This window comes from Melanaphis sacchari, unplaced genomic scaffold (assembly GCF_002803265.2).
Source record: "Melanaphis sacchari strain LSU unplaced genomic scaffold, SCAv2.0 Contig4_pilon_pilon, whole genome shotgun sequence".
In the NCBI taxonomy this organism is placed as follows: domain Eukaryota; kingdom Metazoa; phylum Arthropoda; class Insecta; order Hemiptera; family Aphididae; genus Melanaphis; species Melanaphis sacchari.
This window is the reverse complement of record NW_020271335.1, coordinates 4902637-4921746: the sequence shown is the minus strand read 5'-3', so window position 1 is coordinate 4921746 and position 19110 is coordinate 4902637. Positions and strand designations below refer to the sequence as shown.

General features: G+C 27.8%; 1 protein-coding gene across 1 annotated transcript in view; it reads left to right on the top strand.

Moving 5' to 3' along the window:
* Positions 1-3021: 3021 nt before the first annotated feature.
* The window catches only part of LOC112598838 (LIM/homeobox protein Awh), a 52885-nt gene continuing 36796 nt past the window's right edge, over positions 3022-19110 (top strand). The window contains exons 1-2 of the mRNA XM_025345471.1: positions 3022-3571; positions 17870-17971. Coding sequence (XP_025201256.1) covers positions 3509-3571; positions 17870-17971 — 165 coding nt within the window. The 5' untranslated portion in view covers positions 3022-3508. The remainder of the gene's footprint in view (positions 3572-17869; positions 17972-19110) is intronic.

Sequence of the window (19110 nt, the reverse complement as noted above, 5' to 3'; positions counted from 1 at the left end):
TTAAAATATCACACAAATCAATAATTTAATTATCTAAGCGTTTAAAAAAGCGATTCGTATTATATACTCTGCAGTACATGACATAAGTATATACCATTATTTATAACGAATGAAATATTAAAAGTATTCATTTGAATAACAAATATTCGTTTTGCATAATTGTATGATAGAGAAATGTATTATAAAATATTGTGTGTATACGCGTAGAGACTTGAGGCTATCTACCTATATATACGTATATAGTAATATAGTATATTAGGTATTTAAAGCTAAATAATGTGCCAATATGAGACTATATATGGCTGAAGTGTGGGTGCAGTGCGATGCGTTATTATAATTAGAAACAGTATTTTACATTTAATATAATACTGTGTTTGTATAATATAATGGAATATTGTACACGATAAATTGTGTGGTCGTTGTGGCAGTTTAGTTGTAGTTATGCTACTGTGGCAAATTACACGAAATTGTGACGTTTTGAAATCTAAGCGTGTCATCTCATCATTTTTTAAACGTATAATAAATAATATTGTGTTTGAATATCCTTTATTATATTGCAATAGTATATATAGTGACGTAGTAGGGTCAGCGTCTCTAAGATACATTTAAGTTAAGAGGGGGCATGGTATACTATTCTCTTGATATAAATAAGAAACCAATGAAAAATGATTTTATTTTTTTTTTTAAATTAAGCAATGGCTCGAAAATATGACATTTAACGATTTAAGTAGATATATTATGTTGTTTTAAATGAATACTGTATAAATAACAAAACAATTATATTATTATTATATATATTATATATGTGTGTGTGTATGTATACTTTTTGTTTATTAGCTTTTAACATCACTATTTAATAATTTAAATACTATATTTAAGGGTTTAATTGCAAATTTCTATGTTCACCGAAAGCAGTGGCGTATTTAGGGGGGGGGGGGGAAGGAGGTAATCGCTTTGAGTGGCAAATTGTAAGTCTCTTAAATGGGGGCGCTGCACTAGAAATTAAATTTTTTTCAAAGTAATAAAAATTGTAAAAAATGTTTACAAACCATAAAGATTGTTAGATTATTATTATTCATTATAATTTTATATAGCAATTAGGTAATATAAAATTTTTTGGTTTAAAATAAATAATCTCTTAACTAATTAAAATATCACTAATATGGTAACTTAATATAAAAAAATAAGTATTTTTAAACAAAGTATTTTAGTTCTATGTTCATTACCAATTAGAATAGTTAATACTAAAACATTGTTCTTTGCTGTACAATATATTTATCTATTAATTCATTATGTTATTACGTTCAAGATATTTTATATAACGGTTTTAAACCGACGCTTCCACGTCCAGCTTCTACTGTGTTATCGTGTTTTGTCACGTCTTGTCTTTTACAAAGTGTTGCGGGTACTTCTACGAGTTTAGTTGTAAAATCGCCTTCGCCAACGACGCCATCTGTTTCCGATGTGCCATCATTGCCGTACTCGTGCCTAAGCGTAAGCTTTGACAGCGTATTTTACAGCAATATCCTTGTTCATCGAGTCTTTATTCATAGACTGCGTTTGCGCATTAATGCGTATTATAATATTGTAATTTTTCGAATAAGATTTATGTATAGCCAATGACTATTAGCCATATAGCCGTATAGGTATAAGTAAATAAGTTTTATTATATTTAAAAATATATTTCATATATACCTAAATCTTTTAACGTTAAATTTATAACGTTTTTAATTACCGATGAAAAACTTAGTTTATTGCAAAAAAACTAAAAAAAGTATGAAGAATTAGTATAAGAATGTCGCTTATGAAATATTTTCAAATTTTTCTACCGGGAAAAATGCTCCTTTTGCCTCTCGTTAAACACGCCTCTGGCCGCAGGAGTTGTTTATAATACCATCGTATTTATATATTATATATTTGTATATGGGCATGTACCTATATTGCTATATATATATGTATTGGTGTACACTTCTATATTTTTTTATATGATCAAATAAACTCAAAAACCGTAACGGTCGTAACGCGTTTCTTCATATACGTATGTATACGGCTGCTGTTACTTATATTTATATAAAATATATTCTTGGTGTATTTGTTTGTTCTCTGCCTTCGTAAAACACACATAGGTACATAATACAATAATATACTATTACTATTATTATCACTTATATACGTCCAACGAGGGGAAGGGTGGTACATCATGTGTATAAAATACATTACACGTCATCTTGTCCCGCGTACACTTATATATATGGTCGTCCCTGCTGCATATGCGCGTTGGGGCTTTTTTATTTTTTGTTTGCTGTCGTTTTGTTTTTTATTCCTCCTCCCCAACATCAGGTTCAATAAAATACAATAGATACGTGACATATACACATACGCATACCAACCCGGTATTACATAGTATACACCTACTGTACAAAAAATAATATCCATCATGCGTTACTCGAGTATCTATACCTATATATCTATGACTCGTCGTTTAACACCTTATGTCCTTACTGTATTTATACTTTCATATTATAATACGCGCGGCGTTCACGGTCGGATGTGCAGGAGACACAATGAAAACGGCGAAGCGACCGAAAAAAAAGACGGTTGTTGGCCAAGTTGTAATAATATATATGTATAATACCTACGTATAATAATAATAATAATATTTTCGTCTGCGTCCGGTCGGAAGAATACGAGGAAACGGAAAGGAAAAAATATTCGTACAGTACCTACCTTATCCATGTACGAGTATAATAATAGTAATAGTAGCTAGGTACCTATAATAATACTTATATGTATATCTCTGTATATATATATATATTTTATTGGATCCGGATCTTTTACCAACACACGAGGCGTGGTGACGACGTATATCGAGACCACGCCCTGCCAACCAATCGGCGGCGCCTCTCGTCCGCTCCGACCCACCCACCGGACACATACCCGCGCAGAATCCATGGCCCGCCGTCTGCCACACGGCCGGCCGGTCATCTCTGCCGCCCGTTAGTTAGGATCGCTCCGCGGCGAACGGCCCACATACACACTGGTGGCGGCAGTGCGCGCTCCTTCGTGTATATATGTAAACGTATATAATTTGTAATATAATATTGTTACAAAATACGAATTTTGTATGTATAAAAAAAATTTTAATAGTGTTCGCCTTACTGGAATAGTGCAGTGACAGCAGTCGCGGGACAAATATTTACCCGATATACAATAAAGACGACCCCGCAATTTTTTCACGAAAATTATCGGCGCGTGTGGGTTTTTTCCGCTTCACCTAAATTCTTATTTTTCGGCGTGACTTTCCAAAAATGTTTCGAGAACGATTTTGAACGCAGGGTCGGAGAGACGCGGCGCACTTTCAGCTGCAGCGGTCATCCGACGGTGCGGTTTTTCTTGGAATTTATCCTCAAGTGTTACACATAGGTGTATATTGTATATATATATATACTTCGAACGTATTATTATACCGTCTGCTTGCGTCGAGTACACGTACAGCCTAACCGCAGATATGATTCAAGAAAACCGTTTCGAGTTATGTGGTTTTCCGACTACGTACATCAAGAACATGAAGGTAAATTTTTGAATTTTTTTTACTCTTACTTGCATACGTCATTTGTTGTTTGTGAGTTTGTGAGTGAGTGTATCGTGTTATTAAATGTCTGGAAATTTGCTGTAATCATATAGCCTACATAGGTGCATAATATATGCGTGCGTATATAGGTAAATGTTATTTACGTTATATATATGTTATACAGGCGTAGGTAATGTTTCCTACATTGAACTTCTATATTATTATTATCGTTATGTATAAATATTATAGATGGTTTCGTTTTTCATCGTTTTCTATCTCAAATCTTAATGTAAATATAGGATTGGCGAGACCCAAGGCAAATACTTGAAAGACTTATCTAAGTATATATTTGTGTATAATATGTTATATTATATGTATATAGTATATATACATATATATAAGCTATAATCTTTATGTACCTACCTACCTGTGCTTATTCTTTTTCTGCAACCCTTTTCAGAGCTGCAGTGTCAATAATCTCAATAATTTTCATGCAGTAAGTACTGTTTATGCTATCAATCATATATACAGACGTGTGTAGTATATACATATAGATTTTATGTAGGTACATCGAATAATTAAAAATATTGCACTTAAATATTTATAAAGTACCCATAGCAGGTGATTTACCGATTATTTTTTCATTTAATGAATTTATTTAAATTTTTAGAAATTTTATGTGGGTATATCTATACTTATTTACAATATTTTCAAGTAATACTACATTATTTTTTTTTATACCATTTAAGGAATGTCTTGTAGTGCTATAAATTTCATTTTTAAATGAGTGCATTGAGAGTTAATACATTTTTATTGTAAATTTCTCAGAACATATTTTGAACATTTTTTCAAATCAAAACTTGAAAGAGTAATCTCTAAGTTATTAAAATGTTATACGGAATAAGAAAAGTATTTCTTAAAAATAGTTTTAAAATAACATAAAATAAAATAAAATATTTAATGTAGTTTAGGATTAGTAGTTAAATATTTATTATACGCATATATACAAATTATAAAATATTAATAACTTGATATTAATAACTGTAATTTTTAAATCTATAACTATCTTTCAAACCTTATATAGGTATTGTTATAAGAGAGTATGGACATATTAATCTTAGGTCGGTTTTCATTAAAAAAATGTATTTGTATCACGACAAGACATTTTATAAATAGTATAAAAATCTGAATAATTACGAATATGGACCTTAAGGCTTAAGTATAATTAATAATCAGAATTCGTATAAACTCAATATTATAAATGAAAAATTAGGATTAAATTACATTATTTATGTCGAATTCATGAAATCTATTACACAATTACCTATTGAATTTGTATAAGATCGGAAATTTGGCTAAAAACTTCAAGGACCAGCAAAATTTGTTTATTTATTTTACGAATATAAAATATACAGGCTTATTTCAGATTTATGTTGATAACATTTTTATTTTTAAGTCAAAGTTGGAAAACATAAAGTTCCATGAAGGAATGGAATAATCTATGTTAAAATAAATAAAAAAAAATATTTATTCATTATATTTAATAATTAAATATATTTTTCAATGAGTTTATAATGTATAATTTTACTAAGGGTCAAGATTTCAATCGTAAAAAATGACCGGGCTATATGAGAAAATATTGGTGTATCTTCTTACTTATTATATATAAATTTAGACATTGTGCATATTTCGCGAGTATTTATTACAATATATAGCTAATGTATATAGGTATAATATAAAATACTTATATTATGTATTATTATTTGTCAACTTTAAAAAAGATTTAACTGTGAACTTTTCTATCACTATACGATGTGTCAGTGTGCATATATTTCAAAAAATATAATAATCTAAATTTAGTAGCTGACAACTGTACTTTAAGAACTTAAAACTTAAGATTTTGCCGGGCTTGATGGTGTACGGACTCGTAAGAACGGTCCTATTAATTATAAATTTATTTTTAATTTTCGGAAACATGTAGTTAAGAAGTATAGTGAAAATGTAGACCAATACTCATGTTTATGTATTATTATGATAAAGAGTAAGTTTTAGAAAGTATTTGAATGAGAGTTGCATTGTTACTAAAGGAAAAAATATATTAGTTTATATAATATATGTATAACATCTTTAATTAAAATTTTGAATCAAAAAGTTAAGTTTTTCATCATTCGGGATTACATATTGTGCTTTATTTACAAAATATATATGAAAAATTGCACTCTAATTTCAAGTAATTTTGAGTTATACGTAGATTATATCTTTATTTTGCAAAAGTAATATCTATAAAACTAGATAATGTTTTTGACTGTAAAATGTGTATATATAGTCATTTAGATCTAGATTATATTTTTAGTTTGTTAAAATATCTATTAAAAAATAAATGTTCATTAATTTATAAAAAAAAAAAAAATATTACGTTTTCAGTATAATGATTAAAACTAAGAGAAGGCATAAAACTATTTAAATCAAAAGTGGTTTTAACTAAAATTAAGTAATTAGATACTATGATAACGTTAAGGTTTGACGTTTCAGTTGAAAATTTGCTTGTGAATACTTTTATTTTTACAACCTTTAAAAATATATCCTATAAATTTTATTTGCGTGTTTGCAAACTATATATTATGATTTATAAACACATTTACGTTTAATTTCGCTGAATTAATTATTCATGCTTTTGCATTTAATAACTTATAAATTTATTATGTTTACGTATACAATATATTTATCTTAAATCTTAATATCCTAAATCAACAAACGAGAAAAAAAATGTTCAATATGTAGATTATGAATTTATTTTCTATGTAAATAATTACTTTTTATTCCTTTTAACTGATATATATATATATATATACTTATACCAATATGTTATTATTAATATTAAGAGAGGTTTAAAAATCGTCTTTAGCCTATAATTTTATTATTAATTGTCTGTTGCAAAAACATTCTTTACATTTTCTTTTATGATTTCATAATATAATAGGTTCTATCATTAAATTATTAATTTTATTTTGATATGTTATATAATTATATAGTATAAAATTTTTTTATTAAATAGATATTTTATCGTTTATAATATATTCATAAATTTAATCTTTTGAATATTTCCAAAATAAATATATTAAAGGTTATTATCGAAAATATTATAATGATGAATTACGATTATTTCTTGTGTTTTATGCCTATAGACTATAATATTTTTATATTTTAATAGATTTATGACTATATAGTTAACATAAAAAACACAGTTTTCATACATTAATATTATTATAAATATGAAACTATTCAAATAAAAATATTGCGTGTTTGGTTGTAAGTAAAAAAAAAAAATGAATAATGTATTTTAGTTTTTTTTTTACTTAACTTTATTAACTGAGTACATATATTACATAAACATTTTAATTTAATATATATGGTTTGATAACAAAAATTAAATTAAAATTAAAATATATACAAATGCACATAAATAGTTAACTCATAGTTATATAATTGCACAAAATAAATATAGTTTGATGTGTTAAAAACTGAAAATTAATATATATTATTTTATTAATTTCATAACAATAACATAAGAAAAATAAAAATATAATACATATTTTGTATTACTTTAAAATAAAATAATACTGTTGAATAATAGTTTATGAGTATAAATTAGAATTATTAGATAAATATCTATATTTACTTTTGTGGTTTAGTCACTGTAGGTTATTAATTTATTATGAAAATAACTATTATAATAACATACGATGTAAGCAATAAGCGGTATACTTTTGTGATATAATATATTACGTTCCTATCGGGAGGGCTATATAAATATAATATTAAAGAGATATGGTAGCTTAAAATTTTTATTTTTGAATATTTAAATTGAACAAGCCATAGGTAGTGTTTGAATTATTATTAGTAAACATATATACCTAATAAACCTTTATATATATTAAAAAATTATATAGTTATATAGATTTATATAATATTATACCTGCTAAACGTGTTAAATATATAGGTTTGATCAATAGTATTGAAGTAAACTCAAAACTTGAACTGTTAGAATTTTAAGGAATGTAGTTTTTTATCAAAAGAAAAATACGTGTTATGTATGCGTTGTATTTGAATATCGATTTGTCAAACAAAACCTTCAGTTTTTCTGTTAAAAAAATAACTATAACAATGCACAAATAACAATAGCAGAGACAGATATTTACGACTACGCCTTGACACTTATTATTTAAAATGTACCTATATATCTTTTTGTTTTAAAAAAATATTTAAATTAATTCTAAATAACAATTTTTTTAACATCAAGAAAACAAAAAGCTCTTGAATACTATTAAAATTATTAGTAAAATAGAATCTAATACATCTATTAATACAAATGTATGCTGAACATTAAAAAATTTATTAAACTACATTTTACATTTAAATGAAAATAAATTAAATATTAGTAAAAATCAATTAATATAATATAAGATATTATAGCACTTTTTTATTTATACTGCTAAGATATTGATGACAATTCACAATAGGATAAGATATTGATAATTAATATCTATATAGTTTTATCATACATAAAATAGTGGTCTTCAACCGGTGAATTGTGATCCAATTTTTGATCACAAGATTTTGAGAATTTTATCGCAAAATATTTTCTAAAATTAAAAAAAAACAAAGTAGTAAAAATATATTTTATCGTTTATATGAATTAACTGCAATTAATATAAAATTAATAAAAGTTAAGAGTGTGTTCATTAAAAATTTGTTCATTTTTATACTTATAACAAAACAGTATCGATCAGTTTTTTGTTGCTGTTGAAGTATATAATAGGCCGCAAAAATAAATTATGATTAAAACAGATATATATAGGTATACAATAGAATTTATTATATGATTAAACGAAGAAGTGACCCTCATATTCATCATACATTTGTGTAAATATTTTTTCAGTTTTTGTTATTTTTTTGTGACATTGTTTGTTTTACTTTTTATATCCGTTATTTTACTTGAAACAAATTTTTCTGGTAGTTAAATTAAGCTTAATTTATGAATGGCGATTGAATTGAAAAATAATGTATTTTTTCTGTCGTAGTATAGCCAGTACTGCTAGTGATTATCATATATTATTTCATAAAAGTAGTTTTTAGTATCGGAATATAATTTATGATGATTGTTGACATTACACAATGTAAATGAAGATTTGTAAAATAAATTGTAAGAAAACTTTAATGTTAACATGAGATACTTATAACTTATAACATATTAAAACTTTATAATTTTTTAAGTTTTATAGACTTTTAAATAATAAATAAACCAATTTATTATCGTTTATACTAAACATTACGTGTTCACATTAAATTTGGATTTTCTATAAAGTTTTCATAAAAATTATAAATTTATAGTAGTGTACCTGAATATTTTTATTTTTTTTTTATCATATACTATAAACTACATGAACATTTAGTGTGTTATAAGTCATATAAATTTATAAAACATATTTAAAATGTAGGCTTATTTGGACATATTTGATATTATATAATATAGTAAATAAGTAACTAATACCAGTATGCCTGTATTAAATAATAATATACATATCGATATAGTTCTAAAATTGCAGTTTCATATTGACGAAACCGTATCGGTTATACAAATATAATGTACATTGCGTTAAAGTATCAATTTATATTAGACGCGAGTCTTAGTGAAAGTTTGAAACATACTATTATAATGTCCATGTATTCGGGCAGCGTAGTGTATTTTGAAAATCTAATATATATTACAACAACGCGATACGCGCCATTACGTCTGCGCAGCGGTCTACATGCGTGATTTTAATACACGAGCTCGATGTACTGGCTATTACCTGACATTATAAAATATATACTATTGTCTATTATACTATATATATATATATATATATAAAGCTATACTTGAAGGCGCCTTGGGATTATATGCATTATTATGTTGTGTGCATATATATACGTTTGTACGGGTTATTATTTTTTATTACGGTACCTGTAAGAGCATAATGTGTATTGCATCCGACGAAACGCGTATATTTGATATATTATCATTATTATTATTATTATTATTATTATTATTCGGATTTTCATACTTCACCGGACTTCGTCGTTATGTTACTCGTCCGTACTACTACATTATATATAGATATATGTATAAACGTGTAAGCGGTAACAGTTATAAGTATACATATTATATCGTACACACAACGCGATGTATACACACACCAGTGTACGTACTCGTATGTACAATTGGGTATTGTACAGGACGCGCGCACTTGTTTGGGCGTGTGTGGTCGGCGTCTGTCCTTTTGTCCTGTACTATATTATTTATATTATAGATGTATACACCTATATAGTCCTCCAGCACAATCCGAAAAAAAAAGAAATTTCCAGCTTATAAAATATATTATTTAGTTCGGGTTATCATACAGGTAGTGTTCATTAATTTTCCATTTGCGGCATCGTCGTCTTTGGAGTGATGCCGATGTAAAAATACACTATATATATATATTATACATTTCTATCACTACTGATACTACTAAACTATTAGTTATTACTATACAACTATACTACTACTAAACTATTAGTTATTACTATACAACTATACTACTACTATAACTATTATTACTACTACGCTACTACTACTACTACTACTACTACTACTACTACTACTACTACTACTACTACTACTACTACTACTACTACTACTACTATTACTAATATTACTACTACTATTATTATTATTATTACTACTATAATACTACATACAGCATATATATATATATATATAATATGTATATAATATAGAATTATGCTGTGTAATTTGTGTTGCACAGATGGATGTTACTTATTAAATATAATAAAATATATTGAATATACTTATATACAATGTTTTTTTTTTAACATCGAACGTATACAGTACTCGTATTATAATCTTTTCAAAGGTATTGACAATTTTAAGTTTTTTAATTTTAAAAATATATATAATTTTTATAATGTCTAGTTATCGTTATTTTTGGTAATTTTGATGATGAAATAACTAATTCTACTTCAGTTTTTTAAATAGCAGATTATAATATATTTTATGATTTGATAATCTGAAATACGAAAATAACAATATTAAATTTCGAATATTAACGAATATTGTTTTCGTGATTATTAAAATAATATCCATTGGAAGTTTGAACGAGTGGAATAGTATTAAGTTCACCAAAATATTTTTTTGAAGTACTTACCCCTCATCACACTTTAGCAACTTTACATAATACCTAATTTGAATTTTAAACTAAAAGCACACTGCGTTCTAATATTCAATAATCTATATTTATTTATTAATATGTACAAAGTATAATATGCATTTTCGACTCAATTTTTCATCATTATTCATTTCGTAACTATTGCGGTACTGTAATGAAATAAGTGGTGTCGAAACTTGCAGTTAAAAGTACCTATATTATATTTGTCAGCGTGTTTGGTGTGCACATACATCGAGATAGAAAATATTTAGTTGGATAAATTATATTATTGATTATACTGAAAGTAACGTAGAAAATTTGATTTTATGTACAAATATACCTATATAAATTATATGTCATATAATAATGATTCAGACGAAATATGCGTTTATCAAATACACACATATGTTATATACTTACGCTGCGACAAAGGGCCGTCGCATTGGCGTCGACCCAGAGGGGGAAGAAATTGTGTTTTATTTCGCGGGGTGAGATTTTACGGGGCGTTTTTCGATTCCTCCCATTTTTTTTTAAACGGTCGAGTCTGTTTTATAAGTTTCTAAATATATAGAGATACATATTTAGTGGAAAATGTTGTACACGCAGCAAAAGCACAACGTTATTGCGTAGATATATATCATATAACAGTGTCATACTCGTATATACTATATAAATACATTTTTTACGAATTTTCATTTTGCAAAGTATTTTAACTTGATCACATAAAAACACGAGGTGTTAAAAATTACATACAACATAAGTTTTGTAAATAGTGCAATTTTCGCAGATGATTGATTATTGATTTTTAAACTGTAAAAAATATACATTATAGGTATATTGCAGCAGTCCTATATTTTTTATGTATATGTAATATGTGGTCAACGTTCATAACATTTGAATATTATTGTTTTTGTAGGTATTACTAATATAAAAACGCGTATCCATACTAATATTTTCTAATTATTTGCATTCCTCATATCACACAAACACATATCGACAGCGACTATCGAATGCAAATCATTATATAATAGGTAGTTATATAAATGTTTCAATGTTTAGTAATTAATTATCTTTATTTGATTATTATACTGTATTTATATTCTCACACACTGTGGCAGTAAAGATGTGATTTGTAATCGTCACACAAACTTTATACGCATAGGTACATAATATTATAATATATTGTATAATATAATATTATTAAATATAACATACACACATCAATAATTTTAAGTTATTATTGTATTTTATTTACATAATATTAATATGTGATTTTGTATGTATACGAGTATAATATTATACATTTATTTTTTAACCTCTTTTATATATTTTATATAAACATAGAATAGATATATTTTACTAGGGTGGCGTATTGTGCGAAACAGTTCCCACTCGTTCTCGGTTTCTAAAGATTTTTTTTTCTCTATGTGTATTTTACTATTTTAATCTATTTATCGTATGATTCTTACGTTGTATTATTCCATTAAATCTCACTTTGGTGGCTTGATATATATTTGATATGGACAAATAACGTGTTTAATATTCTTTTCTTGTTTTGTTTTGAGTAAATTAAAATTTAAAACCTATAATTTATAAAGCTATAAATGAACAATTCTAAAAATTAATAAACTATAATAAAATAGTAACAAAAAATACTTGTACCTACTAATAAAAAATAAATAAATAAATGATCACGTTTTACAGACAAACTATGTTATAATAATTTAATAGATTATTAATCTTATTTAATAAAATATGTTTCCAGACATTTTTCAACAGTTATTAGTAAATTTAATAGGTACCTAGGTATTTGAAATATATTAAATTTTTTCTTCAAATTATTGAAATTTCAATCATGTTTTATTTTAACATACTTAAATATGTATGTATAAGTATAAAAAAGGGCATTTATTCGTATATTTACATATTGATGGTAGGTATAATAAAGGCATCTTTAAATTAAATTTCTATGTTTTATTTTACGCAATTCTAATAAAATGCACTTCAAAGCTGGATAGATAATACAATACGTAAATAATATAAAATACGCTCTAAGCTTATAGATTAGTCATAGATAGACATAATTTGAATTCCAATAAAAATGATATAATTTGATTAATTTATATTATATTTTAAAGGTTTCTGGCTTAGGTATTTTTGATGGGCATACGTGAATATTACATGATAGTAATGGTTGTGTCAAACGATTAATTCTATTTGGGGTGGTATAGGTGATTATAGGCACACACAGTCTAATACAGTCTAATCATCCGTTTCGGTTGAATCAATACTAAAGCAGACACACGTGATGTAGCTAAACTGAAAACACGAGCGTTTAACAGTCGTCTGAAACCTAGCAGCAGTATATCATAATATCATTATATACCTTTATGCGAATCATTAACGAAAGACTGATTTGCCGATTTTAAAGTACCTACGCGTAGGGCAGTTTTTAGCGTTTATACAACAATTTTAGTTATTTGTTGAGAGAGAACACGCTATATTAAAAAAGTATAGAAGTATTAATACATAGGCAATACTAATTTAGTACAAAAATATTTCCTTCGTATCGCGTATTCGCTCGGGCGTATCGTGTACGGATTTGTCAACCTCCCCGCGAAACCAACGCGTCCGCGTGTACCCATTTATATTACGGCGTTTCGTTGACTTCGTTTTACAAGCTGTATATTAGATATATTGTACACACACACACACACATATATATATATATTCAATATTATCATAAGCATTTTGTGCGCGCATCATTATTATTCCGGTTGATAAGCCCCCGGGATGCGTGCGATTACAATAAAACATACACAGTACACGCTCACACTCACATCTAACCTATGTGTTTGTGTATACAGGATGACATGGTTGTTCAACGGACCGTGGAGTGTGTGCAATAGTCGCGTGTGTGTTGTGTGCGTTGAAGGGCAGATGTTTAATCCTCTCGCTCTGTCGGCGGTGGTTACAATATCACGTGTGCCATCGGCGGTGGTGTCCTCGTCGTGAAATCGGTATATACTCATACACACACACACACACACACATATATATATATGTTTATTGTATGTGTGTTTGTGTGTGTGTGTGTATAATAATGAATGGATCCCGCGATCCACGACGGTGGCAGCAGAAGCGATACTTTGCGGCTGCTGCGGACGCCGCCGTAGCGTCTATACACACGGAGGAGAACTGAGAAAAAAAAAAAAAAAAAGAAAAAAGAAAAAAAAAAACGAAAACGAAAAAAATTTATTATTATCGTGTTTTACAAACGGTCCAACAACGCTCATATCATTATACACATAATAGCATTTTATAAACGTACAAAATGTTTAAAATGTATGTATGCGAGTACGAGTGTGTGTGTGTGTGTGTGTGTGTGTGTGTGTGTGTGTGTGTGTGTGTGTGTGTGTGTGTGTGTGTGTGTGTATGTGTGTGTGAGTCGGGTAGGCGTTATAGCTCGAAGATGTGCTGCAGCGTACGCGATATACATATATATCGTATGTATGTGTTCGTGTGACACTGCGCGTGTGATGTGTGTGCGTGTATGATATATATGCATACGTATTACACAGTTACATACTTATAAATACCTGTGGCCGGTGCGCATGTTATTATACATATTATAACCGCGTGACTCCTGTTCTACACGTCTTTAATGTGTTTGTAAGTATATGTGTGAGCGTGTTTGTGTACGCCGCTATACGTACATACGCCTGCACCGACCCGAGTGCACGATACGACGTGTATTATATACAGGATGTTCGCGCGTCGCTTTTCCGATATTTTGAGTCTTTGAACACGCGGCCGTGAAAAACGCCATAGCCATTACTCTGGATCTCCGGACGTTTGCCGTTTTATCATTCAATATACATATAAAACGCGTGGAATAGAATTTCAGTAATAAACTTTTTTTTTTCCATATATCTATTCCCACGCGTGTTTATAGATATTTCATTGTTTTTACAGCATCGTGACTACGATCCTCGTATAAAGAGATTTTAATGACCGTTCATGTCTTAACTATATCGGTCGATTATAATTTATACCTACACAAGATGGCCAGAGCGTGCGTAAAAAACTGACAATGCCACTGTGAAAAAATTTTCTTTCGACATTAGTATTAGGTATACTATTTATTAATGCGTACTACAATTATTAGTTGATTCTATTCATCAACTGTTTTGTATATCGAGTGTACTTGTTTTTTCCCCCTTTTTAGTAATTTTTTTTTTTAAATTTAATTTTATTGTCTGAAAGAATTTCCGTTACATAAGGATATTTTTAACGTCACCGATGTGTTTTTTTATAAAGCAAGTATATTTTAAAGATTAATTCTTTATAATTTTATTTATATTCTTTCGTATCAAATGAAACCGAAAATTTTTCTTTAACATATTGAAGTATTATAATATAATATTTTTGGTTGCAAAGTAGCTAACTGAAAATTTAAGTAATACAATATACAAACATTTGTTTGGATATTTTTCATAGGATAGATTGGTCGCAGGCATGTGGCATTTTTTGATGTTTTTTTTTAATAAATCGTTTTAGTGTCAACGGCGTGCGAACCAATCTCGTTTGAACACCCTGTATAATATATGTATAATATTTATAATATGTATAATATGGCCGGTCCAATTCACCCAGGCGTCCGCGACGTTATTAATATTATTTACTGGGCGAACCGGTGTAGATTTTATTTATCGATGTCACCTTCTCGCCCGCGGCCGCCGTTTCTTTGCGGCTTTTAAACTGCGTCTGTAATGCGCCCGGCCCGGCCCGTGTGTTCGGAAGGAGGGAAAAAATAAGTGTAATAAAAATTGTATATTTAAAAATATTCAAAGTACGCTAATAAGTCATGCTGCGTTTGGAATATATGGTACCGGTTGTCCACTGCAAGTCCCCGACGAAATATTGCCCACATCCTCTGCTTTTGTGCTATCACACGTTGCCGACGACGATTTTATTTATTATTATTTTTTTCTACTTAATTTTTTTTTTTTTTTTTGAATTTCCTGTTTATGCGAAATAAGCATTTTAGTTAGTCCCCAGCTCTTCACTAACCTCCCCTCTCCTATCACCCCGTTCACTCAGCTCTACCACTCGAAACTCAAGTCGTTCTATCGCGTTATTTTTATAATTGAATTTAATCCCAAATAGTGTTACTACCGTATTCCGGTATTCGACCAGGTTAAACGCGTAATAACTAATAATAATATAAATATATCTCATGTTATGTACTAAATACACGCTTACTCATCCAAAACCCATATAAAACTATATTATAATAGGTACGTCTACACCACCAGTATCTCGTAACATAATATAGGACAAATCACGTGTGAAAATCCGTAAATATTGTCGTGACTGGTTGCTACGTCTGGTTGTGTTGCAGTGTTTATAGGTATATTATAATATTATATTTTATACGTTTGCGTCGAAAACGATTACGTAGACTTTCAAGGCTCCACCTATGCTGTAGCTCGGCAAATCTGAAAATATATGAGAAAATAAAAACACACATTCACAGTAGACATGTATACGAATGTGCGTGCTGTATAACAGATAAAGTAAAACAGTAGTAGTACTAGTAGCTGCAGTAAAATATTTAATAGACATCATTTTAACAGCTATAAAAAAAAAAATATATCTTTAACACATTAAATTTAAATGTTTCGATTATATTGAAGTGTTTATGTACATGAATAGTGTTTTGCACCTAGTTTATGATTTTTCGCCTCATTAATTTTAATATTGAAGACATTTTTTTACCTATCTAAATATTATATACACCTAACATCTCTTAATTAAATGAGACGTTTAGTAAATATATTTTTGCATAATCGTAAATATCTCTATGATTATAATATATGCAGGCAGTGTATCTATGTTTTGTTTTGAAATGCATAAATTCATTGTATCTATACGACTATATATTATCATTTCATTTTTATAATGCGTATATAAGAAGAAATACCTACTACCTACTTTTTTTAATATCGAGCTATTAATAATTATATGTAATAGTAGACTGCACGTATACAACTGAGTGAGTTTTTAATATTTGTCTATTCTAAAAATATATATAATATATACAGTCAGTTATAAGCTAATGGTTCTAAAAAAAAATAAAAAAAATATATACAGTCGTACAGACGTATAGTGTTCAGTTTACATACTATTATTTGTGTAATAAAAATAAAAATATTTGATAACTGATCATATAGAATTGAAAAATACTATTAAAAACATAACTAGGATAAAAACACTTATATATGTATATTTTGAATTTTGTTTTATTGCATTTAAGTATTATAAACATTTTCAATGTTAACAGTTAACAATATTAACATTATCACGTGTAACTATAGACGGGTAGGTACTATACAATTCACGTGGGATATTGAACATCGCATATGAGATTAAGAAAATGCATACATATATAGCCGTATAAAAAATATTTTACTAAATTTGTAAACAGTAATGGAAAGTTTTGATAAATTGATTTAGCTGGTGAAAGGCGTGAAAAATCACTGACGTTAATGTGTGTTAAGTCGATCTGTATTTGGTATCGACAGATCTAAAGATGTCAATCGTTTGTTAGTCTAATATGAATGGTCTATATTTAATGTTTACTTTGTTCAGGCAAAACACATAACGTACAATATATTATTATAATTTTTATAGGTTTAGAAGAGTTTTGGGTCTCGCTAAAAACTAGCAGTCGTTAAAAATTTACGGCCACGCAACTTAAAATGTATAACATTTATGTATGCGCGTGGAGATTTCGACTATGATTTTATTATAATAATACTTAAGTATGATATAGTTGCGCGTATTATGTAACAATAAAATAAGTATCACATATTAAGTGATATATAAATATATAATATCCACGAGAATGTAATACGCGTGCATTTGCTGTATATTTGTGTCCAATATTGATATACTTATAATTATATGTTCCCTAAAGTCCGTATATATATACATATATATATATATATATATATATATATTGTCAATAACTTAATTATGATTGCAGGAGAAAACTGCAGACAAGTCAAGACATTTAGCGGAAGATGCTTTATGCGAGAACAAAAGCTTACACTTTCGTGAAAAGTACGAATTCGTCCAATATGTCAAGGTACGCGTAATTTGAACCGGTATATTTTACCGTTACATGAACGAATAATACTGTCCTCGATGTAAAAATAAATTATAATGTACACACACATACATATAAATATACGAGGCGAGGATGTATATAAAATAGGCTTATAAGGCCTATATTTTATGTGATGTAGTATGTTTATTGTTTATACATTTCTCAAATTTATATATTTCAATATACATATATTAATATATGTGAGTAGGTACACTACAATTTTTTAAAGTGTTTAAAATAATGCATAGTTGTGTATTTTTAATGCAAACGTAAATTAAAACTAATAAGTAATAAATGATTTAATTTTAATTATTGTTTAGAATAATTAATTAACTGTAATTTGAAATTGAATTACAAATAATTAAAGGTGAAATAATTGCAATTATTCGAAGGATCGAGGATGGTTAAATAGTGATGTTTTTGTATTTAAAAAAATCTAGTTAATGGGGAAAAATAATATTTGCGCTTCGATAGTAGACTATTAAAATACCTACTTGAAAATATAGGAGAATTTATTGGCCCATTCTTAAATTACAGCATTATCAATAATTTTATTGTAGATTAAAAATTTATATCTAAGTGAAGTAACCATAATAGGCAAGGAATTTTTTCAGTTTTAAACGAGTATTAATTGGTGACGAAATATGTAGGTATTTTAAAAATGTATTTGTCGTCCCTGATATCATAACAGCGTGCTTCTGCACTGAATGGGTATATTAAATAATTTATTCATAAAATATATATTTATGTGACTGATAATCAAAATTGTCGATATAGTGAGCTAAGTATACAATACAAATCACCGTTATCATGCTGTTGTGATCTGTACTCTGTTGACTATATATACAATGTACGCGTGTCATGCTGTAAATATAATAATTACGGTACATTACTGTTATTATTTTTTCAATTTAATCGATTGCTATACAGCGTGTTTACGTGTAATAATTCGTCAATATTCTACAATATAACTTGAAAAATAAAACGAATCCCACGATCGTATAATATTTAAGTTTATATAAAGTAGGCACACACACAATATATGTACGACATATCGTAAATGTAGATCGTAAGTACACGATAATATACATTATATTATTTATATATATATATAAACA